General features: G+C 43.1%; 1 protein-coding gene across 3 annotated transcripts in view; it reads right to left on the bottom strand.

Annotated features, from left to right (window-relative positions):
- LOC147019539 (MAP kinase-activated protein kinase 2-like) overlaps window positions 1-26,040 on the bottom strand; it is an 87,968-nt gene that overhangs the window by 45,465 nt on the left and 16,463 nt on the right. For all 3 annotated transcript variants that reach the window (XM_085894098.1, XM_085894097.1, XM_085894099.1), the window contains exon 2: window positions 9,977-10,116. In XM_085894098.1, coding sequence (XP_085750224.1) covers window positions 9,977-10,116 — 140 coding nt within the window. The remainder of the gene's footprint in view (window positions 1-9,976; window positions 10,117-26,040) is intronic.

The raw sequence follows: 26,040 nt of genomic DNA on the forward strand, positions 1-26,040 counted from the left end.
TCCACCATTCACTATATCCGGAAGAACGAGAAGGCGATTCAAAAAACGTGTTGCAGTCAGCGCTGTACCAAGCACCAAAGTGGTCACCCACATCTTCGATGTCCACATAGAAAGGATGGAGAATCTACATTGTCCTCAACCCATACATTGAAAGCTGAGAAACGTGCCTTTCAGTGTACCTCTCATTCGCATAAAGACGATGCGTATGTATGCGCATCTGGCTAGCATGGGTGGCGCTAACACGAGTGACGTGGGTACGAGTAGCCCCAGTCCATTCCAAGTGAGCAGGTGATGGTGTGACCATGTCAAGAAGCGCTACGGTCTCTGCAACGTCAAACTGACAGACGAGCGTGCCTCCGCGGACCAGGAGGTGGCTGAAGTGTTCCCTGCTCAACTTGCACAGCTAATCGAGGAGAAGGGGTACCTGCCAGAGCAGGTGCTCAACGCTGACGAGACCGGCTTGTTTTCGATGCCAACGTAAACTTTTATCATGAAGTGCAAGGGGACAACATTGGGATTTAAGGCCGCAAAGGACCCGGTATCTCTTCTCCTCTGCGCAAATGCAAAAGACTATAACGAAGCCCATGATGCTGAACTGTTCCCTGAACTTGCAGGCTTTCAAGGGCAAGAACAAGCACATACTGCCTGTTATTTGGAGTGCCAATAGGAAGGCGTGAGTGACAGCAGCAATTTTCATCGACGATTCCATAAATGTTTCATCCCTCAGGTGGAGATACCTGGCAGGAAAAAACAAAACAAAAACCTTGTGTTCAAGGTTCTCCGGCTCGTCGACAATCCTCTTAGCAAACCCGGGGACCTGAAGGGGGCTCACCCAAACATCAAGGTGATCTTATTGCCGCCCAACACCACCTCCCTGATCCAGCCGCTCGACCAAGGGGTAATATACTCTCAAAATCGATTATACCCGCCACACCTTTCACCTCATTTTGGATGTGATGGACTCATTTTGGATCCGACCCAGGGCTCACCCACGGGCAGTGTTGGAAGGAGTTCAACATAGTCCACTGCATTGGCGCAATCAAAGAGTCACTGGACGAAGTGAGAGCCTTCACCATCAATGCCTGCTGGCACAACCTATGGCCACAGGCAGTGAAGAACTTAAGAGGCTTTCCCGCCAACACGGAAGAGAGGCATGAAATTGTCAGGATGGCATGGCGGGTGGGACGGTAAAGCTTTGACGACATGGAGCCTGAGGAGTTGGACACTCTTATCACCTCAAATGCTGAGGAGGAGTTGGAAGCCATTACCAAGGTTTCCAAAAAGGAGAAGGAAGAGAGAGGTGGTGAGGTCCAACCCTTATGATCAAGTTCCTGGGTGAGATTCTGCAAGACATGCGGTCAATTTAGAGGCTTTTAGACGCTGATCCGGTCATGGAGCGTTACCTCAAGTTCAAGAGGGGGTTGGATGATGTGACGATCCCATCCAAGGAGCTACATCGAAACCTGTGGCTATCTGCTGGGCAGCTCACGATCACCTATTTTTTTTCTGCCCTTGTCTGTCCACCTCAGGAGCATCATCACAATCGCCTGCATGGTCTTCAAATGACTCCACTGGATTTTAAATCGTCATCATCCCGTTGAAGAGTGTTTGTGTAAATAAAAAAATTTAAAAAATTTATGGTAGGGTTCGTTAATCACATTCCTTCAATAAAAACCAGAAACGACACATGGTGTTGCCTTTGTTTTATTTGTAAGCATTTTTAATGAAACCAATCATGTGTATTCGCAGTGAAAAAGATTTAAAATTTTTCAGTTTCCCTGATTATTCAGGAACCTACCTAAGAATTTTAACCACAGGATTGCTCTTATCCAGTGGTTAAATTATTCGAGATTTGACTAGAGTCTGACAACCTAGTCGAGGCAACCAGGGACTAGAGTCTGACACATCAATCTCGTAAATGTTGTCTTCAATGCACTGCAGAACATCCTCATGTTGCAGGAGTTATATGCAGAACCAATACGGAAGAATAAAGCATGGCATTGACATTTTGCCCAGTGCGAAGGAACCTGGCAAAGAAGGTGGAACGGCCAAGATGCTCAAATGTGGAAAGGACACTCTGCTTCAGTAGTATGCACAGCTTGCTTCTACTTTACGAGACAACAGCAGATCATCAGCATTTTGTTGGTAGCCTGTGGCTGCTTGTTTGCAGCAATGATGCAAGTGCTGCTATGCCACTGATGCATTGCCCTCTGCTGCTTCGGGAAGGAATTTGAAATTTGGGCATTGTCTCGGCGATAGCTCACCGACTCGTGAAAAAACACCATGGGATCTTTAATGTCCACTGACCAATGACGGCAGACGTGATTCCCAGCTCAACGTCCATCCGATGGATGGCACATACAGTGATTAATCACTGCCTGTGAAACATTGGGATGACAGTTTGTAGCTGGGTTGGGATTCAAACCCAGGCTAGACAGCTTAGAGGCAATTGTGCATACCTCTCGGCCAGCCTACTACATACATACCTCGGCCTGCATACCAGCCTACTACAGCAGATACGAGAGAGGTGCAGAACAGAGCAATGCAAATCACTCGAATGAACCTTCATATACCTTGCCAAGGCCTTTGCTCAGGTCAGCAGGTCAGGTCTTTCTTTATAAGGTCTTGGAAAAGATAAACTGTCCTCTAAAACCCTCAATATTTTCATGAAGATATGCAAAGTACTGTACAGTTTGACAGTTCGACACCCACCAATTTGAAACGTGGAGAAAAGTAAAGCAACGTCGATTGTTAACGTCTCCCCTTTTTCGTACTATATAAATATCCTTCCCTCTTACTGCTAATTTATGCCTTTGATCCACTTACTGAAGGGGTCAATTTTTGCACTAGACGTGATAGCCAGCTGTTTTGTTTTACTCGTTTGGAGGGACAAAAAACCCCCCAAAACAAGAGGGTACACGTACAAAACTCAAGTGTGATCCCTCCCAATTATGGTTCCTGGATGGAGGCATTAAATGTTTTGCCTGGGTGTCCATGGTGACCCACTTTTTGAACAATGTATTCATAATTTTTTGATTAATAAAATTATTGAATTATCAATTGTTGAATTTTTTCAATTTACAATTATTTATTTTTTCAGTCCCATCAATTTTATATTTTTATTTTAGGTTCCCAGAGGGGGACATTGAGTGTTTAGTCTTGTTGTCCATGGTATCCCTCCTTTTGGAAGAAAAAAAAAGTTTTTTTTTCATCATGAGGCAGAATTTCAAGTGCTACAAGTTGGCTAATATTACGAGTCGGCAATACCGTCTGTGAACCATCAGCGATCTCCGATAGCAGCCTCTAGATCGGAAACAGTTTTGCTGCCTGCAAGCAGTAAACATCATTGACAAAACTTCACAAAACGTTTTTGGTGTGCTTATTAAGAGTTTTCCCCAATTGTTAGCCTGAATAACACAGCTGTGGTTATTTATGGTACAGGGTACCACGGACCTGCCAATGATCACATTGGATGGCACGTGCTTGGAAATTGTTCACAAGTTTTCTTTTACTGACAACTAGCCATTAGCTGACCACATTGACAAGGCAGCTTCCTCCTTAGATAAGTTAAGTCAATGCATGTGGATCAACAGAAAATTAACAATTAACACAATGGTTCCGACTACCAGGTTAAGTGTGTCCTAATTTGCTTTATGTAGCATAACCTGGACAACAAACAGTAACAAGGAAAAAGAAACTAAAGTTTTCATTGATGATGCCAACATCAGCTGGCATCACACGGAGGTCTTTCAAACTGTTAACATACGAAGTATCCTTGCGAAACTTACACACCGGCATCTTAACTGACTTCGCCAAACAGAAGAATGGAGATTGTCATATTCCAAAAGATAACGTTTAAGGAATTGGTCGATGCAAATATACCCTTTGGTCGACCTCAGCTGTGGGTCAAGGGTGTGTGCAAGAGGTATACACAGCTTCGATGTTGACATAAATGAGTGGGAGATATCTGCATGAGATAGGAGCTGTTGGAGACAGATGCTGAGCCACAGCAATGTGGTTGAACCACAGCAATGAAGATGGCTTTTCAAAAATCAAGAAAATAAGATTCACAGGAAACAGCACAATCATGCGTCCTCGACTTCAGACTACACCTTTAGTACCTGCAGCAGAGAATTTCCCTCCAGAATTTGTCTAATCAGCCACTCTGCAAAATAATGTGGATTTATAACAAAAGAATGTGGAACATGTACTCAATGCTTCAGCTTGTGACTACCTCTGCAGTGCAAAACATGGTCTTTCAGCACAGATGGTTGCCATACTTAAATCATGCAAGCCTACAAGTATTGAAGGAAATTCGAGACATATAGGACTGTTTATACGAGAAGACGTCATGACAATCAAAACTGCTTTTGCACCATTTGGGGCATTTACAATGCAAAGGAGAGTTGTATCCTTTTTAAGAATAATAACAACCTCAAAGGAGGTAGTTCAACGCAATAACATCTTGTCCAGTACAAATGGATCGTGCAAACTTATTGCCAGGTGGAAGAAGAATTGAACTACAACAGAGCACTTCAAGCAGATATTCAGAATTGATAGATTACAAGTTTAATATTCAACTCAATACGAGTTGAACTGGAGAGTTTGTAGAACACCTTACCCCACACAGTGTTGAGGGGAAAATAAATAAATAAATAAATAAATAAAGGACATGGGAAAGGTCTTTTAAACTCTTCCTTATTGCGCTTCCGAGCACGATCGACAAATTTGATTGGTCGAGATGACAAAATGGCGGACTATTTTGTCCAAGTACTGCTAAACTGGAGGGTTTTGAAAGTGTCAATAAAGGCAATTTGTGCTTTGCAGTGTTCAAGGAAATAATAATTCATTTGAAATGAAGAAAATATTTTAAAGGCTGTAGAAAAATAAAAAACTTTTTTGGGGAAGTTTACCGCCATTGATGCACCGTCTTTTAGACCACCTTACATAACACATTACCTTAGTTCTTCGTTCCCGTTTATGTCCTTTATGACGTCCCTAAAAACAGTAAGTTTTTTTTGTGTTTGGAATGATTTAAAATTATGACTGCCAGACAGGCAAACAGAGTAAAAAAAACAAAAAATTACTTCGATCACTCCTCTCTGCGCATGCGAGACGAGACGCCGTACAATTCGTCAAGCACAGAGCCAAAGTACTCCGAAACTGCAAGTTCACGTTCCATTTTGTGTTTCATTGTTCAAAATATAATATCGAATTGAAATGAAGTCGTTCCTCGATCATCGACTGATGTCTGTAGACAAGTCAGATAAAGTGAACCAATTGCTTCACCCCACATGCAGGGGGTAATAATTATAAAGAACATAGATTTAGTGCAAGCAAAATTACAATGTCGCTACACCCAGTTAATTTCCCCATTACTGACAGGGTGCCGACAATCCCAAAGCACCTCCGGCTTAAGGTGTGTTCACACAGAAGAGTTAGCCCAGAGTACGTCTGAAGTTGTGAGATCTGATGTATATGTGAACACAAGTTAGTTTGTTCAAACGTCAACAAGTTAATCTGCCTGCGAGCGTCAATTGGGAGTATGGAGTAAGTATGTGTGAACACAGCACAAGAATTTGGTCGAACGAGGCTCCCTATCTGAAGACGAGGCACCCCATTCGAAGACGAGGATCCCGATCAAAATCCTCACAGCAACAGCAGTCATGCTTCCTCGTGATGCCATCGGGTTCACCAACTATACTCCGAATTCAGGTGCCATGTACAGTATTATAGCCTTCATCTGTGTGGTCCTTTCAGTACTTGAGCAGATCATTGTACAGTGCTCGAGTACAGGACGGGTTACAGCACTCGAGTTATCGAGCAGGCAATTCAAATGTTACACCACACAACGATCCATTTCTGAAATTCCACCTGCTCGCTCAACCCAGGACGCTCACATTTTGTCACTAAACATGACCTACCTTTATTTGCTATTGCTTACGGCACAATGAATGTAGCATCATGGTGTGCAAGCACATATCTGCCGTCGAGCTCCAAGAACGAAAGCGAATCACGTACAGTACTTCAAACAGAATGAGCATTTACATTCATGCTGTATTACACCTTCTGCCTTTTCATTACGTAATGATCCTTCAAAATGATAAATCGGTTCCACTCTCCCGTACTGCTCGTCGGTGCCCAGTGTAACCACTCAAAAATAAATAAATAAATATAAACGCATGATGAGCACCTGAAATGTTCCAAGATTTTCCAAACTTATGTGGATCATTACACGTCCCTCATCAACTCAATAATTTGCATCAAATTATCAAGATCTCCAACCGTCCTGGTAAATGAGTCTCAAGCCTTCAAGATTTTAGTAAATTTCTCAAGCAGTGGTAGCACTGCTTATTCCCAAATACAAACGATGATACTACTTTCAAACTTAAGAACTATGAACAGCCAGACACATCTACTTCCTTAATCCATACAGAGTTTAGAAATTGTTTTTCATCCTGTGCCATGGCATGTTTTATACGTTATTTTGGTCCCGTCGTGTCATCCCATCTTGAGTAACGAGAAACGCCAAAGGAAGCTGGCAGGGGGCTGGGTGGGAGGAATGTGTATGTGCATACCATGCGGATAGCGGTGCGTTAATATACTTCTTCTTCATTAATGGCCACATATATTGCCACGTCCTTGCGGTGTTGGCCGGGGGGAAGCTTGGCCCAAGTCTTTCACGAACAGGCTGGCCAGGACTGACGTTCGACTAAAGGTAGGGCAGGAATTTGGAATTGGGACATGGTGCCGACGATAACTCGCCTACTCTTCATGAAGGACACCATCCGGATCTTTAACATCCACCAACGAATGCCAGCAGATACGATTCCCGTTTAACTGCATCTGAGGGATGGTACACACAATGACGAATGACCCTGCCTGTAAAACACCAGCATAATAGTTTACAGGTGGGTCAGGATTCAAACTCAGGCGAGACAGCTTTGTGGTGAGTGTGCGTACCTCCGGACCATCAAGCCAGCTCCTGCATTAATAGTATTATTTCGCCATTATAATCAGATGTATCAGCAACAACCTTTAAGGTATGGTGGCGATACAACTCTGTGGCGGAAAGTAAAGAGAACGATCAAATTGCTACAGACAGTGAAGGACGAAAGTGAAAAAGAAGAAAAATCTTGTCGACTGAGAGAATTGATGTGTTCAGATTGTCTCCCAATCACGTGGAAAGTTTGGTCTTTCTGTGTTGGAAGAGATTGAATGGAGGATAAATCAATTAATTAATCAGCATTGGGGAGAACAGCAATGTCAGGATTGACAAAGATCTGAAAAACCAAAGATGTGACAAAACAAACCAAGAGGAGGCTGGTGAATGATCTGATATTTCCAGTTGCAATGCGTGGATTTGATTTATGGAAAGTGAAAAATAATGGAAGGAAGAAGACCGACAGTTTTAAATGCGGTGTTGGAGACGAATGTTAAAAATCCAATGGCCTAAATGAACTGTCATACTTTGGACAAATCATGCGTGCAGAAAACGAAAGTCTGGAAAAGTCTTCCATGCCGGTTAGGGTTGATGGAAGAAGAGGAAGAGGTGGATCTTGTATGTGCTGGATGGAAGGGGGTAAAGGCTGCAAACAAACTGTCTGGCAGAGCTTCTGGAAGCAGTGCAGGATAGGGATGTTTGGAGAAATCTGATCATGAATGTCACCAGAAGTCAGCCACTGATTATAATAATTTTTTTTACTTCCGGTAGGTGCATGGGCCAGCGACTCTTAGCCTATACACTCAGCCTGGGCGAAAATCGCGATGGGACGATTATCGTGCTTTCCAGTCGCTATTGCGATAACAACAATGGAAATTATTTATCAGGACAACTGCTGTGCATGTGCAGCAGGTAAATCATACCTTGATCCCATATATTGACGGTACATTGGTTGCGTATAGCACGTTTAGTTTCTCTGAAAAGATATACCTGTATTGAATGGAGCGCTATAAAATAAATCAGGTGATGTAATACGTAATGCATGTTCTCCGAGATGTAATTTCAATTGCATATTGTAAAGCAATAAAGATCAAAACAAACAACCAACTACTCAAGGCGCCAAAACTGCTTTCGGTGTCGAATTTGGCGATGCCTTTGACTGCATTTTGTCTGTGCGGGAAGTTAAGCACACAAAGCGAACATCAAGTCAAAGATCGAGAAGAGGAGAGTCCTCGGTGTCTGGCATTTTAGCATCGAGGACAAGGATTACCTCATTCTTCTCTCCTCTCCTCTCCTCTCCTCTCACCGTTCTTGTTGGACCGAACAGGGCGGGCAAGATGGTGCGTTTCATTTTATTTATTTGTCCCATTCTTGCCACAACATGGGATTGCTTGGCATTTATTATTCGTAAAGTTGCACGTCAAAGGCGTTATTTTAAATGTCGAGATGGTCATACACGACTTTCTTCACAAATGTCCCAATCAAGAAGTCGGTAGACTTCTTATGTCGAGATGGCCCAGAAACTCCATAAATCCTCAAAAAAAAATAATTACCAATATAAAACTTATAACCTTATAAATTACCTACCAGTCATCTGCAGAAAATTTCCCATCCAATAACACTTATTAAACTTTGGGACATCAGCGTTGGACAAGAAAAATGAGATCCAAAAGCGCCGCCTCTTCTTCTGCTTCTTCTTCTCCTTTTCTGACAGACTTACTCAAAATTGGTTTAAACACGAATCTACTGAATTTTATCGTGGGAAAGTGCATGCTGATCGAAATTCTAATAGCTTGAAAGGATTCCACGAAAAATATGCAAAACTGCATTTGAATTGGAAGCGAACAGAAGGGTGGGCGGGGCTACGACTGTCAATCAGTCTGAAGGGGTGGGGCTGCTGGACACATTTGCTCAAGGGCCAATCAGACCTACATGGGTGTGGTTAATGGTGGAATAGTATCAGGAAGTTGGTAGACTTCCTATCCTATGTATTCTGATCGCTCCCAGGAGGTCGATTGGCTGTCTCCATGCTGCTGACATGGGGCCAATCGACAGCAGCACACACAAACATATTTCTATAAAGTATGTACAATACCATTACAACGTGAACACATCTGTAAAGTTTGTACTTCAACATTTGTAAATCAGTTTGTTTTCGAACAGTTAATAAAGATGCTCATGTCAAATACTCTTGCAAGACATTTTACAGCCAGAAATTGCCGTCACATCAATTTAGTCACTTAATTAACTTCAGCAAAGATTGTACTCCACATCAAATTCCCCTTCTGTACCCATATCATTCCACCTGAGAGTGGGGTGGGCAGGGGATGGGGGCTAATGCTCGTGTTTAATACAACACAAATCCGAAGGAAAAAATCCGTGCAATAACAATGAAATTCTCTCGCATGTAAACACATTTAACACGTAGTTTATCCAAGGCGGAAAACACCCTTAGGGAGGAGGGCAAATTAAGGCGCTAGAATCTCCGTTGTGTGACCCCCTAATCACCCTGCAAATTTGGTTGAGATCAGATCAGTCACGACAGAATGTATTACAGTCAGACAGAGACAGACAGACACAAACACCCAAGTCCACAAAGAAAACGATATATATATATATATATATATATATATATATATATATATATATATATATATATATATATATATATATATATATATATATATATATATATGACTGCTAAACAGTTGTGGGGTGTCCGTGCATTCTAATCCATCAAAGGTAGGCACTGATATTTCACACCTTAGGCACTCACATTTCACAAGCACATTCATTTCACTGAAGTGCCCAAGACCGACTACCGACAACTTTTCTTTTAAACTGACTCCTGACAAACGACATCATCATACAGTACATCTTAAAAATGCATGACTGGAGATACAGCACAAAGTAAATGCATCGGATGCAACACAAATATGTTTTTTTTTCTTCCAAGTTTCTTTGACAGATGTGATATTTCTCATCCCAAATGCTGTGACACCAGGGTCAGATAGTTTACATCATTTGACATACCACTCCATAATGATAAGAAGGCACTTCTTTCCCTGATGCATATTTTCATATACGTCCACAATCTTGACAATGTGCTGGCAGTTCGACGCACGCCAATGCATCTCCACCTCCCGTCGTGCTTTTGGACAATCTTGAAGCATCTGTAAAAAGAAACAAATACTCGAATAATTTAACACTTTTATTTATTTATTTCCACTACACCAAAATCTTTCCCAAATCAAAGTTGAAACCTGGATCTGAAAGTAAGGGATTGCATAGATTAGAGCCAAAGAATATCATAATGAGCAGCTCATCGAGATGAGTAATGACCTTTGTACAAATTGTGTGTGTGCAATTCAAGTAAAAGAATCCTGGAGAGAGTGGAGGGGGTGGGGGGAGGGGTGGTTGCATCAATACCTTCTGTAGTCTTAAATCTGACCGAGAGATGTTCTTACTTTGAATTAGAACAGCAATGAAGTTTATTCTGCAAATGCAATGCAACTACACACAACCATCCATCCATCCATCAGGACCATACTCTATGACAATCCTGGACAGGTCACCACTCCAACACAGTACACCAGCAAGCTGGCACTCATTTTGCCGACATCGGAAGGATGACAGGTAGAGTCAACTCCACCTGGTATTAATTCAACAGCCGAGTGGGATTTGAACTCAGGATCCTAGGATCCCAAGCCCACCACCCTAACTATTAAGCCAACACAAGGCACACCCACAACCACAGCCAAATAAATAAATGAAAGCAGTAAAATGTACACACAACAAAGAAGTAACATTGCACAAACTGGTGGGCACTCCTGCCCTCCGGGTGGAGGTACCATTCTCGGCCCACCTTCGGTGGGCAATGTGCTACGGCACAGTCTTGGAAATACACTTTATAATTTTATTGATCACAACATAAGATAAAGGAAGACTATTTGTAATACCGGCTACCACCAAAGGGGGCGCTATTTCAGCCACACGTCAACTTAGGAGTTTCGGTGACATCCACGTTTGATCAATTATAGTAAAGATGTTCACGAGTAAGTCGGTCCCCATGACATGACAAGAAGACAGCTCTAAGAATCACACAAAGGTGATTGATCAATTAAAAGGTGAAACTCGTTACAAAAGAAAAACTGATGATATTTTAAAATGAGATGGTAAAACTTATGACAGTGTATTGATCATGACTGTTCTCATTGGATTCTGCTCAATCTAGATTAAATTGGCTCATCGAGCAACACGAATATTCTTACCATTCCGAAACCTAATTTCAATACTCATCTTCACTGCAATGCAAGCTTACCCTTTTTCTCCAGTCTTGTTTAGAACATCAGCCGAAAGGTGATGTCACCGATGTATGCTCTATTAACCAACCTGAACACCCTCTAAAAAAAAGGGGGACATATCCAAGGATTTTGTTTTATGCTGCAGTGCGATGGAATAGTATTTTAAGGTTCTAATAACAAAAAAATCAATTGTCAGGTACGAAGCGTTATATGTGCACGTCTCTTGCTTTGTTCACAATTTCAAAAGTCAGTAACACAAAAATAACCCAATTGATAATATTAGAATGCTTCACAGGGGTGGACCTTGGACTGTCCATGCATGTTTGCCGCAAATTTGCAGTAAAAAGTGATTTTCACACGAGTAAGTTCAAAGTCCCAATAAAAACGTTCATTTCTTTATCAAATCCATATAAAAACGTGAAATACGGCCATTTTCAGTGAGTCGAGTTAAGCTTCCCAAGTGTCCCTTGGGACGAGGTTCTTCTCGGAGGCCACCACACGAAAACTTGACGCCTCACAATGTGGATGCCACTCGCTACATGGCCCTTTCTGCACGCTTTGCATGAATCTAGTGGTGGTTCTGTGGGTAGTGGATGCGGTGTGCGGTGAAAAACCTCAACTTTTGTTTCTATTTAATAACCTTCAAGAGTACACGGCGGTGGAGATTTCAAGGAAAGAGATAGAGAAGTTCTGAGGTGAGAGGTCATTGTCGGCCCGATACGGCGAACCAAAAGACCGTTGCGATTCAACACTTGGCTGTTTTCCACGTGGACCTCTTCATCGATCCCCATGACATGACAAGAAAACAGGTAAACATTGCCACACTCTCTTGCCTATTCCTTGCACACTTCTGGACATTTTTTTTTTTGGATACAATGTCAAGGTTCGTACAAGAGCTAACACACAGAACGTACAATAAGGGGAGCAGGAAACAAGAGGAGCAGGAGAGGGAAGGACAAAACAGTGGGGAACAGAGATATTAGGAGATCTGTGGAAGGGAGAGGAATGGAGGCAGGATACACAGGGTATACAAGATGGACAATACAGGGACTTTCGGGTCCTTACATGACAGGGACTTTCAGAAAGGAAAGCAGGGAATTTGAAGGAGGTGGGTTTGGGGTGGATTAGCAGGGGTAGAAAATATCATGGTTTTGAATGGGGGAAGATAAGAGATGGTGGTGAACAGCTGTTTTGAAGACCTGGAGGGAAGAGTGGGATTGAAGAGAGTGAGGGAGCTTGTTCCAAAGGTGGGAAAAAAGAGGAATGAAAGAGTGAAGGTGAGCAGTGATTCTTTATTTTGGTAGTTTCACCAGAAGGGGGTTGCTGGCAAACCTTGAGCGCCCTGCGGAAATGTAGGGGGCGGGGGGACACAGATAGAGCAGGGCGGACGAGGCCAGAAAGGAGACGGAAGAAGACCACCGACCTGCCTGTGGTGAGAGAGTGAGAGGCCCAAAGACAGCCTCATCGCGGGAGATACCAATGATCCTAAATGCCTTCGTTTCCACAAGGTGAAGCCGAGAAAAGTGAGAGGCTGGAGCACGAGCCCAGCGAGGAGAGAGCAGTACTCCATCAGGCTGCAGACGAAAGCTTTGTATGTGGTCAGGAGCTTAGGTGGGCCAAGGAAGGACTTTGCACGACGGAGGATGTCCAGTCGGTGACTGGCTTTGGAGGCCAGGTTGGAAATGTGGCTTTCTCAGGAAAGATCATGGCAGATAGTGAGACCCAGTAGCTTGAATGAAAAGACTTCTTCATAAGGATTGTTAAGAAAGTGGATGAGGTTTTTTTTGGGGGGGGGGGGGTTCCCAGATGGTCCTTTCCGAAAGACGTAGAGAGAGATTTTCAAGATTGAAAGACAAGTTCCATGTGTTGGATCAGTTTGTGATTTTATCCAGATCTGCAGAGAGTAAAGAGGCTGCTGCTTGCCGATCTGAGGGATGACAGATGGTACAGCAGAGGGTGAAGTCATCAGCAAAGACATAAAGAGGATTTTCCATTGCGTTGGAAAAATATTTGATGAAAACCAGAAAAAGCACAGGGCCCAGAACACTGCCTTGAGGAACTCCAGCCTGGACAGGAAGAGGGGATGAAAGAACTCCATTAAGGCCACACTTTGACTGTGACAGGAGAGGAAATCTGCGAGACATGAGTGGAGATGGCCATGGATACCATAGGAAGAGAGTTTGGTGAGCAGGGTAGGGTGCCAGACCATATCGAAAGAACGCAATACGTCTTGAAATATGGCTCTGATTTCATGTCTGGTATTGAGGACTTCCATCCATTGTTGGGAGAGTAGAAGCAGCATATCCAGGGTAGAGTGACCTAGTTTGAATCCAAACTGATGATCGGGAAAAAGCCATTGAAGAAGAGGAAGGATTTAATGTCTGAAGCGATGATGGATTACATCACCTTGCTGATGATTGGGAGAAGGCTGATTGGTCTGTAATTGCAGGGATCTGTTTTTGCACCTGTTTTATGCAGGGCAGTAATGTTTGCTGATTTCCAAGCAGATGGCAGATGACCTTGAGCAAATGAGAGGGTGAATAGAACAGAGAGAGGGTGAGCAAGAGCAGCAGAACAGGTTTTTAGGACACGTGGGCTGATGCTGTCTGGACCGGACAAAGCTGTAAAATGCCTTATACATTTTTTTTTCTTCCTCACTCTGTCGTTTAAATATTTGAGTATTTTTTATATTCCTGGAAATTGTTTCTTCTTAGAATTTGACTTTATCTAAAGTGCAGACACATCTACCAAATGATATACACACTATACAAGATTATAAATGATATTTTTATGACACACTCATCAAGTAGAACAGAAGACATCCTGATGTAAATGCTGCACAACTATATATATATATATATATATATATATATATATATATATATATATATATATATATATATATATATATATATATATATATATATATATTTATTTGACTTTATTTAAGATCTGGAACTCAACTTTTTCTTCACATTCTTCTTCTTCAAAAGAAAAGTGACCCTGCTCTACATGATCTTACCAAGTCAGCATCCATTTCATATATGCAAACAAATTATTTACCATAACTGCCTGAGTGCTGACCTTTCACAAATATTCTGATGAAAAACCAAGCAAAATTCATCACCTCCATTCCTGATTATGAGACACAAGCATCAGCAATATGTCAACATCAAAAACTGATGTGAATCAACAAATGATTACATTCACTATTTAGCAAATGCCATTTCACTGTGTCCCTCACTAGTATCTTTACTTACAATTCACGGACCGGTGTGTTATCGTGTGAACAGGGGCGTTTTTTATCTTTGCTCGCTGTCTTGAGAGGGGAGCAAATTCTCAATTTTTGTATGTCGAGTAGTGCCACCTCCAGGTTGGGGTATTACAAGTCTCCACCATTTACAGTGCAGTATTCCTGTCCCCACGCTTTACAGTGCAGCAAGTCGTTTTGAATTATACAGCGAGAAGTATTTTGAATTACACGTTTGAATAAGGATATGAACACAACCACCTTGGCCGCTCCCCTAGTAGTGGGGCAATGTAGCTAAATATAGCATAACAATTGCGCATTTTGTGAGGAAAGCACCAAATTTGGCACACTAGTAGCCTATCATATTATGAACAGATTTGGATATTGGGCCATCTCAAATTCAGCCGCTGATGGCTGTGGCAGCCATTTTCCACTGCCATCAAAAATTGAGATGACCCAATATCCAAATCTTTTCATAATATGATAGGCTACTAGTGTGCCAAATTTGGTGCTTTCCTCACAAAATGCACAATTGTTATGCTAAGTTGCCCCACTATAGGGAGCGGGTGCTTCTAGTAATATAGAATAGAGCAGGAGATAGTGTGGAAACTCCACATAATACAAGATGTGACTTCAATTACTCAACTCCCTCCCAACCCAGCAACCCCAGCCCCACCCTCCAAGCCCCAAGTCCTCAACCACCCCAACCCCAGCTCTGTCCTTCTCTCCCCCTTACTTCCCATTCTTAACAATGTTTCTATTTGTTAAAAACGTTAGAAGTAAATAACAATGGAACAACGTTTAATTCACAATCTCTTCCCTCTTCCTTCCCGTTCTTAACAACGTTCCCGTTCATTAAAAGCAGCGTTACAATTTACTGATGAGAAGTTAAATCCACAATCTCATGTGATTCTATCATCTCGTGATATATGACGGAGGGAGACAGACAGACAGACAAGTTTATTATTGCATGGAAAAATTGGGAAAGAATATGGGGATATATAAAATACATGGCGGAAGAGAGAGGTGGCCAGAATTTTGCCATTTCTGCATTCATTACATTTCAAGAGCACCTGAATGTGCTCTTGAAATACAAGATTAGATCTGTGACCGTCAGGTCAGGACAGATTAGATCTGTGACTTGCTACAGGTACCACGTAAACCTGTACTAACCCGTTCCATGGTCGGGTTGTCAGCGACTGAACCATTTCCCCCACCAAGTTTCTTGGTGAGGAGGCTGTATGATATGGACACCCAGCAAGATGAAGAACAAAATCTGTCAAAGGGTGGAGGAGCTCCTTGTGAGCCAACGGCCATCCATATCTAGTACCCAACTGTGTCTGTGGACGTACTCCTGCAGTTGAGTTACTTTTTATTCGTAGGTTAGTGGCAGGATTTGCACTACAGCCACCGTAAAACCCTTCACTCTGCAAAACGTGCCACAAAGAAATCTGAAAAGCCACTCAGTGCAGCTGCCCTCCCTGGTCAGATTGAGGGAGACTGTGTCAGGGTGGTGCTGAGGTGTCGTCCACCAGACGGCGGTCTCCTTGGGTTAACCTGAGGCGGTCCCTTTTGGGTGGGTGCCTGGAATGTCCCATACCTAAGAGAGGATATCTGAGCTGTCTCTGTTATCATCTGAGCTCAAGCGTTTGGACACCGGTATTGCAGCACTCTCTGAGGTTCAGGTCAGGTCAGGTCAGGTCAGGTCAGGTCTGGTAGCATGCGCCGGAGCCGACCACGTGCCTTGTGGTTGCAGCAGGTAAATTGGCATCCAAAGGAGATGGGGATAGGCCAGGCATCTGCCTGGGGATGGCCAGATGGAGGCCCCTGGAGTAACGGTGGAAAGTGGACACAGCGACACGCTGCTCCGGCACATGCTCCCATACCTGACCTAACCTGAATGCAATTAAAACTAAAGGTTCTGTTCACTTCTTGCTTATGGCAGCTTTGCTGCCGGGTAGCTGTCATTTCTTGGAAGCGTGGCTGTGCCGCTGATGCTGTGCCCCTCTACCACTGCACTGGTACCCATTTCGCCGACCTCAGAAGGATGACAGGCCGAGTCAACACAAGAAGGGCACCTCCGCCAGGCTGATTAGTTTACGTTTTGTATCCCACTGATAGGCCGGATCTGGATTCGGACCTGAACTAAAATTTAATCGACTTGTTCTTGTCACCTAACCAATTCATCCACAAAGTTTCATCGAATCGGTCCATAACTTTCTCAGATATTGTGCTGTATATCGCTTTAGCCCCGTCACTCCATGGTGAAAAATCACATCAAAAAATTATTGTATCCGGATACAGATCTTCACCAAAATTGAATCAATCTTCCTTGCTACATACCAAACCTGCCCGCCAAGTTTCGTCCTAATCCATCCATAACTTTTTGAGCAATCGTGCTACATGTCGTTTTCGCCCTATCACTCAAAGGTGAAGAATCGCTTTTAAAAATTTGAAGATTCCCTCCAAAGGAACATTGATTTTCTACAGAGAGTCGTTTGTATTCGAAAAACTCACAACTTGTGACTATAAATAATCCTTTTGTGACCATACATGCATACTGTCCTGTTTTTGTCATGTTCCTTTATACGAAATTTCCATTTCCAAAGTCTACAATACACCAACACCAGTGTCAGGAGAAAATAGCAATAAAAAAACAACAACGATCCAACAACAAAACTTCCCAAAAGCAATGATCCCACCTGTGGAAATACCTGCAATACACCAACACCACGTTAAAAAAAATATGTCAAGCTCAATCAATTTCATTGGGGTGGTGGGGGGATCAGAGAGGAGCAGTGATGAGAAAAGTGTGGCAGTCTCGAGGACATCACCAGGGTATTAAATATTTAAAAGTTTTTTTTCTCTGTTTGTTTTGTTTTGTGGGAAAGGGGCAGAGGGGAGGGGGGTGGGTTACAGCAGGGGAGGGGCAAAGGCAGTTTTAGGGTGAGGAATGCACAAACAACAACCACACATTGTCTTTTGACAACACCTTCTCACAGACATCACAATCACTATACGCAAACGTATAATCACATCACAATCACGCAAACGTATACATTCACCCATCCTCACTCATGATAGCTATAATGGTTGGCAAAATGAATACCAGAGTACTGGAAAAGGGGCAGAGCATCAGCAGCATAGTCATGCCCCAAGAGAATGATAGCTACCCAGCAGCCAAACTGCCATACGCAAGAAGAGATACCTACAATTCTTGCATATATCCCTATCCCACTCCATCTCCACTGCTTCTCAGTTGGCCGACCTATGCAATCCCAATTGAAACTTATCTACTGTTTCACCTGCCACTACCTTTCCAGGGAAACCATTCCATACATAACTAAAATGGGCACTCGGTAGAGCGCATACCTTCGCCTCAGCTACTTTTTTGTTCTTGGCATGAGAGTGGGGGGACAGAACAGTGAACATTTTGGTGTTGGTTTCATGCAAATTGGTTTTGATTTGACCGTGTTATGACAAAAACCGCATATTTTGAAAGGTCGTGACCCCACTGATCTTTGACCCCCAACCGCTAACAAGGGTAATGACGTAAGTGTCATGTCACCAATCACAAGATTGGGCAATGAATTCTGAACATTTTGGCGTTGGTTGCATGCCAATTAGATCAAAATTGACTGCGCTATGGTAAAAATACGAATTTGACCTTTCCGTGACCTTGACCTTGACCTTTGACCCGATCGCTCCCAAAATCTAATCAAATGTTCCTTGGATAATAACCCATCATACCACCAAATTTCAAGCGATTTGGTTTAATACTTTCTGAGTTATGCGAATAACAAACAAACACACACACAAACACACACACACACACACACACACACACAAATAAATAAATAAATACACAGAAACCAATACATAACCTTTCGCAGAATGCGAAGGTAACTAGAACAGTGCTCGGTATAGCGCAATCCCCCCCCCCAACTCCCCCACAACACCCCTCACCCTGGCAAGTCTGAACAGTTCATGTTTTGCATCCCATTGACAGGCCAGATCTGCATATGGACCTGAACCAAAATCTAATTGGCTTGTTCTTGTCATCGACCCAACTCATAAGCCTGGTGTTGGCTTAATGGTTAGGGTGGTGGACTTGGGATACTAGAATCCTGAGTTCAAATCCCGCTTGTCTGTCGAATTAATACCAGGTGGGGTTGACTCAACCTGTCATCCTTCCGAGGTCAGCAAAATAAGTACCAGCATGCTGGTATACTGTGTCAGAGTGGCGACGTGTCCAGGATTGTGCCCAATAGCCAAGGAGACTGCTTAGGCAGCACCAACGCTCTGCACAGAGTATGGTCCCAACTCATCCACCAAGTTTTGTCTGAATACATCTACAACTTTTTGAGATATTGTGCTTTATATCGTTTTTGTCCCTATCTCTCAATGGTGAAGAATCATTTTATAAAAAGTGTCCGAATCCGTATCTTCACCAAAATATAATCATTTCGTCTTTGTCACACACCCAATCTATCCACCAAATTTCATCAGAATCCGTCTACAAATTTTTGAGATGTCTTGGTCACAGAAAAAGACAGACAAACAACACCACCTCCGTCCACCTTCGTTGGCAGAGGTAACTACTCTCTGAGTGAAAGGCCTTTGCCTTACTACCATCTTTTCTCTCATTTTCTTTACTCTCAGGCTATGACCCTTGGTCCGAAGCAGAGGAATAAAGAAATGGCCCCTGGTCCGAAAGAAGAGTAGGAAAGAAACTCTAAGGTACCATATAAAACTGGAGGCACTAATTGTAGAAACCAGAGAGGTCAGACATCGTCTGAGATATGACTTTGGCCACCGGTTATTTTGAGCAAGATCCTTGCACAATCGTTTGAAAATACAGCAGCAGGAGTAAGTCACATCTTCCAAATGTAACATGATATAAATATGGGTGTGGAGGGCAGCCAACCCGACTCTCCAATGAGGCACTGGGCTCAAAATGAAAAAAAGCCGAGCAATGTTGGAAAGACCATATGACCATGATGTCTACGATGACGAAAGTCACACAAACGTTCCTGAAACTAAAACGGCTCACCATCGTTTTTAATAAGATTTCAACAAAAAAATGCATCATGACATAATAAAAACAAGTGCATATTATGTTTAGCAATAACAACCGCCGTATGGGATGCTCGGCAACAATCCCCTAAATGTGCAATCTGGCTCGAGCCTTCATCCTTGGTAAAAGGGAGCCTGGGGTCACTCGCTGTATGGAAGAATTAAACAAATCACAGCAAATACATGGACATTTCGATTCACCATCATGCGATTGCCGCAATACAGATATGATAGCTGAAATGAGATAAAACAATAAGCCAATTAAAATAAGCCATCCTAAAAGATAAATTTCACATCAAAACAATCTTCATATTTTTGAGATGAATAAAGTTAATTTTTTTTTTTTCCATCACCAACACTCAGCAGCATACACCAAAACAAACTCAAAGGAACACGGAAAGTATTTTTTGCATTCTTGCGGTGCTCGCCAAAAGGTGAAGCAATGGCTCTGGAATGTAACACAGCTATGTAAAGTGACGTTAAACTCCTCGAGTTGAACAATCAAAATGGAAGCGGCAGACGAAGTGGCATCATGCTAAGAGCGTCTGCTCTGAGTCTGGGAGGTCGGCTGTTCAAGTTCACCGATGGCCAAGTCATATCAAACACTCTTAAAATGGTAGGTGCTTTCCACCTTGCTTGATGATGCTCAGTATTTAGAGGATAGAGAACAGACACGACCCAAATCGGTTGGCAGACATTTGGAAGAGGATAATTTATACTCAATTTCTCTGCTGTGTGGATAGAAAAGTGACATCATCAAGATGGCTTCACCGGTACCCACAGTTCCCCGTGAAAGTTACATCACTTCCTCCAAGCTCAGCGGCTGTCTGGTATTTTTTCATACATGCATGCGTGATTATCCCCACACTTTTTGAATAAAATAAAATAAAATGGGGGGGGGGGGGACAAGATCTTTTTGATCTTTGGACAAGATCTTTTGGACAAGACAAGATCTTTGGACAAGATCGCATGAGCTCATATTGTAATCAGCTCCGTCTGTTGGTTCGTCCGTCATGCTATTTCCTCCTAAATAGTTGTGCAGAAAAATCACCAAACTTGGTAGGTATGATCACCAAATGCCAAGAAGGTGCGACGGGAGTAACATTTTGGCTGAACCCCAAAGGACAGGGTCAAAAACTGAAAAAACGAAATTACTAGCAGATTTTCAATGAAACCTTGCATATATAATCAAAACTGGGGGACACATGATATATGTAATGATTTTTAGGATTTAACCCCCGGTTCATGCCCCAATGAGTCGGGACTTTGGGTCACAGAGGTCAAAACGGAAAAAAAAATTCACTCAAAATTTAATATTGGGTCAATCCTGGTGGAATCTTTCGCCATCTTTCAACTTTGCTTGAGGTGGGAAGCTTGGGGATTTGCAATGGCGTGCCGTCAATTTCGTTTGTGTTGCAGATCCTCCATGAGAAATAAGAAAATAAATTGAAGCACTGTGCATTCTTCGTGCACAGTTTAAGAGAGAAAGTTTTAAAATCAGAACAGAACTTCCGAAGAAGTTCAACTTGATGTCACAATGTAACATTCCAGAGATGTTTTCCAAATCCTGGCTGAGCAAACTCCACCAATGAGTCAACCAGTAGAGTGTAGAATTGTAGAATAGCAAGTCTTCATCTTACGACAAGAAATGATGTTGAAGTAAACAAAATGTATATCATTACGGTTTTGGAAAACTTACCCCAGGGGGAGACCATATATGGACAAGTAGGTGACCCGAGCATCAGTTGTTTCATTAGTCTTTGTAGAGGTAGTCCTTAGCCCCTTGTCAAAGGGCTGTTCAGGAGCATGTGTTGGCTAGGCTGTATTTTTCCAGTGCAATGTCTCACCCTCCCCCTTTGTTACTTTCAATCATTCTTCCTTTACACCATCGTTCTGTTCAATCCCTCTATTACTTTCAATCATCCCTTCTTTTCCCCATCAGTCCATTACCCCCCCCCATCCCAATCCCCTTTGTTCATTTCAACAGTCCCTCTTTCACCCCATCGTTCTTGCCTTCAACCCCGCGGCCACTCAGTGGTCCCTCGTTCTGGCGGAATCCCTCTCCATTTTTCCTCTATTCGCGCATTGCTCAATAGGACACGTTTGACCCGTCTGTAGTCGTTAACCCATCAGGTGCCCTCACGTGCATGTTCATGATGCTTGGTGCTCTTCGTGGCTTGCGAGGTGCGGCGCTTCTTGTGGGAATGGTGCAGTGCAGGGCTGTACGAGTGAGCATTTTGTGCATGAATTGGGGGGGGGAGTTGGGGGCTCTCATAAAGAGAGGGTTGAGGGTTGCATTGAAAGTTCTCTCAGAACGGCGTGGTATGTTCAACAAGTGACATCGTGGACCCACCCCCATCGGCTACGGACTAATGGGGGGGGGGGGGATAAAAGGCTTGTGGGAGGAGGGAAGAAAGCTAATGTGAAGAGGAAGAGAAGCCATCATGGAACGCAATGTAATTTTCCTATCAGCAAACATTCGTGCCTTGAAAGAGTTTTATGATCGCGAGAGAAGGCAGAAGTGAACGGGGAAAGCTTGCATGAGCAGGGACAAAAAGAGCTCCTGAGCAGAAAGACTGAGTGAAGCAGAAAGGTTGAAGCGAACGGGACAAGATCGCATGAGCACAAGACTCAAAGACCGAGACTGCTCGTGAGGGAAGGAACAAAAGCGTGTGAGGCTAAAGAAAGGAAGGCTTCATGAGCAGTTGGTGGCGAGATTGTGTGGAAAAAGAACACTCCTTCCACGAGCGTCAGCCTGCCCTCTCGATCATGTCAGCTATGAAGGACGACGAGGAGGGTGAACGACGACACCTCATCGACAGAGCCCCCAGCCCCCCCCCTCCCACCCCCCTCCTCATGGAGGCCTGAGGAGGAAGAATGAGGCAGAAGAGGGTGAGTCGCCTAAACAGCTCGAATCTCTAGGACGCCAGGGAAGACTCGCCCACTGGGTCTGGGCACGTCAGGGATGCGGCTGCGTATCCCCATCATGTCAAATCACCACTGCCCATCTTCCCCATATATTTTCCTCCACATCCTCTTGTATATTTGGGCTGTGTGAGATGAGGGAGAAAGGAAAAGGCTGCTTTTCTATTCGCCATATGATACTTTTATTGTATTTTCAAGTCCTTGTTTTATTCTTTCCCCCCCGAGTGAATGATGGCCAGGTCTTTTGTTTAAGTAAGATTGAAGGAGAATATGTGTTATGGTTAAACCTGCTCTTGTGTGCCTTTTTTCTTTCTTGCTTATAAATCCGTGCTTTTAAATTATTGCTTGCTTGTGTGTTTGTAATAAGTAATTGTTTGTTGTTATTTCCAATCTTTCTTGGTTGTTACTTCCTTTATTGGTCCGATACAGAACGCAAGTGTAGTTAGACGGGAAGTTTTACCCCAATAATTTGCTTTGTTAGCCAGCACACACTCACTGTAACGCTCGGCAGTAATCTGAGTGTGCGTGGAGAGCATGTGACCCTAATTAGCCGGCTGTCCACAAGTAAGGTATCACGTGAAGTAGTGTAACCCTGCCCGGATTAGCCGTGCCGATCGGTGTTCATGGTTTCCAAGCAACCTGCTGGTGTGCAAACTTATCTGTGCCCAGAGGCCTCAGGACCTGGTGTTCAGAAGGGACCCAAGTGTTACCCTCGTAGCAGTCCTTTTGAACCGCAGATCCATCCATCCATTGGGACCATACTCTGTGCAGAGCGTTGGTGCTGCCGAAGCAGTCTCCTGGGCTATTGGGCACAATCCTGGATGGGTCACCACTCCGACGCAGGAATACCAGCAAGCTAGAACTCATTTTGCCGACCTCGAAAGGATGACAACCCCAGATCTGTGACAATATTATTTTGCAATTAACTCACAATGATTTTAAAATAATTTGATTGCAGGTCTTTTTGTTTCCGTTTGGAGAGGTTCTGGGCTAAAAGGATCGAAACCTCGATGATAAACGGTGCCCAGCTGATGATCCTAGCAGTTGGGAAATCAGTCAATTGCTTATAAGTTAAGCAAATAAAATAGCTTTTGTAAGTAGAGTTCATAACATATCTGCGTGTGTGTGTGTGTGTGTGTGTGTGTGTGTGTGTGTGTGTGTGTGTGTGTGTGTGTGTGTGTGTGTGTGTGTGTGTGTGATGTCTGGCTTTCTTCTTGGGACTATGGAGCAGTAATTGGTCTTTATTTTGATTAACAGACACATCATAGTGCTGGAAAACTGCTGTTAATTGTGTGTATTTTCTGTCACTTTGTAAAACATCTATCAACTGCACATACTGTATGTTGGACTCGACAAGAATGCACTGGTTGCCATCCTTTGGAGCAAAATAATAATAATAATTATTATTATTATTATTATTATTATTATTATAATAAAAAGAGAGTTCTTCAAAGAAAAACCTGGGCAAATTAATTTGTTTATAGTATCGTAAGCAGCAGCCCACATAACAACCCCCCACAAAGGCAGTAAACATTGTAACCTTGTGGTCCAAGAAGACCAGATCACTGTTGCTACCCAAACCCAAACTTGCGGCGAGCAGCCATGGAGATTAAATTGGGATCTAACACACACTTGAGAGGGTAACGCAACAAGGCATTACTAACTCGGTCACTGAGCCACTGTGCCTCTGTATATGGCAAGACTTTCCTGCAGAGCAGTGACGTCACAAAGAGCACACTGTCAGAGTTGTGGGTTCCACTTGGCAGTGTTATCCTGACACCCTCTTAAAACCATCTTCATCGGTCACAATTTGAGATTCTAATCTCTTGCACAATTTCTGGTGTTTTCATGAAAGAAAATAAAAGCTTGCTTAGCTTTGGTCCAGTGGTCTACACTTCTCCTCCATTTGTATGCAACACAAGACTGCAGGGTAGCATCAATGGCTGAGGGTGCGGCTGTACCGCTGAAACAATGCCCTCTGGTTACGGTAGGAATTATGGAATTTGTTCAGGGTGCTGGTGATAGCTCGCCTACTCTTCGTGAAGGACACCATGAGATCTTCAACATCCACTAACTGCTGGCAGATGAGACGCCCAGTTTAACGTCCACCCGAGGGATTGATTAATCATCCTGCCTGTGAAACACTGGGATGACAGTTTATAGCTGGGTCGGGATTCAAATGCAGGTTGGACAACTACGAGGTGTGTGTACCTCACGGCCATCCTATCAGCCAAGTGGTCCACAGTATATTAAATTTACCATCAAGGAGCATCCCTGCCAAGGAAGTGGAAATGGGCTACTATGTCAACTTAAGCATTGCACCGATTATGTTGCCAGCAGTCCAATGTGATCGACAAGAGCCGCAAACAGGTGCATTTGAAAGGCATAAAAACAGGTAGCTTTCACTGGTTAACTGGAACACCCACTTGGGGATTACCACAATGGAATTGTTGTACATCTCCAATTTAAAAATCATAAACAAACATGAATAAGTTACGAGGACGTAAGAAAAGGTGAAGTATGTATTGTGTAGCAACAAAGATAATGAGGATGATGCTTGAAGTCTCGACAGCAAGAGTTCGGGTATTGCTCAACGTGACGGAACAATTATGCAAAAATGGTGTTGTCAAACATGATGCTATCATTACGCCAACAAAGGGCAACCTGCCTGGCAGAAAATTATATAAATCATTGCACGAGCAGTGGAAACGCAATCATTTCATTTTACGAAGAATACACCAACGGACCCATTGCATAATCATGTCGGAATGTGTTTACCACGTGATAATTGTAGGATCAAGAGGGGGTTGCCATGTCCACGTTATCTTTCTCCTCTTTCAATTTAGATGATTGGCAAATACCAATTCATAGAACACCTTATCCCACGCAGTCTTGAAAAAAAAAATAATAATAATAATAAAGGAGGACGTGGGCGGGGTCAGCGAACAGCAAATTTGGTCGGTCGAGATGATGTAAAAAAAAAAAGGACATAATGTTTTGTCCAAGTGTTGCTAAAGGCCCGGTCACACCTTGACGTTTTAGCCAGCGATGGCAACGTGTTAAAATTTATGTAAAACGCTGGCTTACGTTGAACTTTTGATGTTTTTTTTTAAAGATTCGGACGTATTCATAGCGACTTGGTCTTATGTATAACGCATTGGTAACTACACAGAACGTTTCGTTGTGTTATAGATAACTTATACCAACGAATGCTGAACCTGTTGTCGGCCTACACAACCGATGCCCAACGATAGTCTAACTTCAGCATAGCGCGTTGCACGCATTGCTGACGATGTCGTGACGTAGCCTATTAAAAGGCTGACGCACAACGATTCAAATCATAACTGCCGTAGAAATGGAAAGGTCAAAATCGCGGTCACACCTTGGCGATCTTGCCAGCGTATGCCGACGTAACAAAAAGTGTGTCTAAAACGTTGGGGCACGTCGAATACGGTATGGGTAAGTTTGGTATGCGCGAGTAGAACGCTAAATACGCTATCATAAGTCGTAGTAAGTAGAGTACGTCAAGAAATTTTGAACAT

Source organism: Eptatretus burgeri, chromosome 9 (genome assembly GCF_056783735.1).
Source record: "Eptatretus burgeri isolate ZD-2024b chromosome 9, Ebu_testis_v1, whole genome shotgun sequence".
Taxonomy (NCBI): Eukaryota; Metazoa; Chordata; class Myxini; order Myxiniformes; family Myxinidae; genus Eptatretus; species Eptatretus burgeri.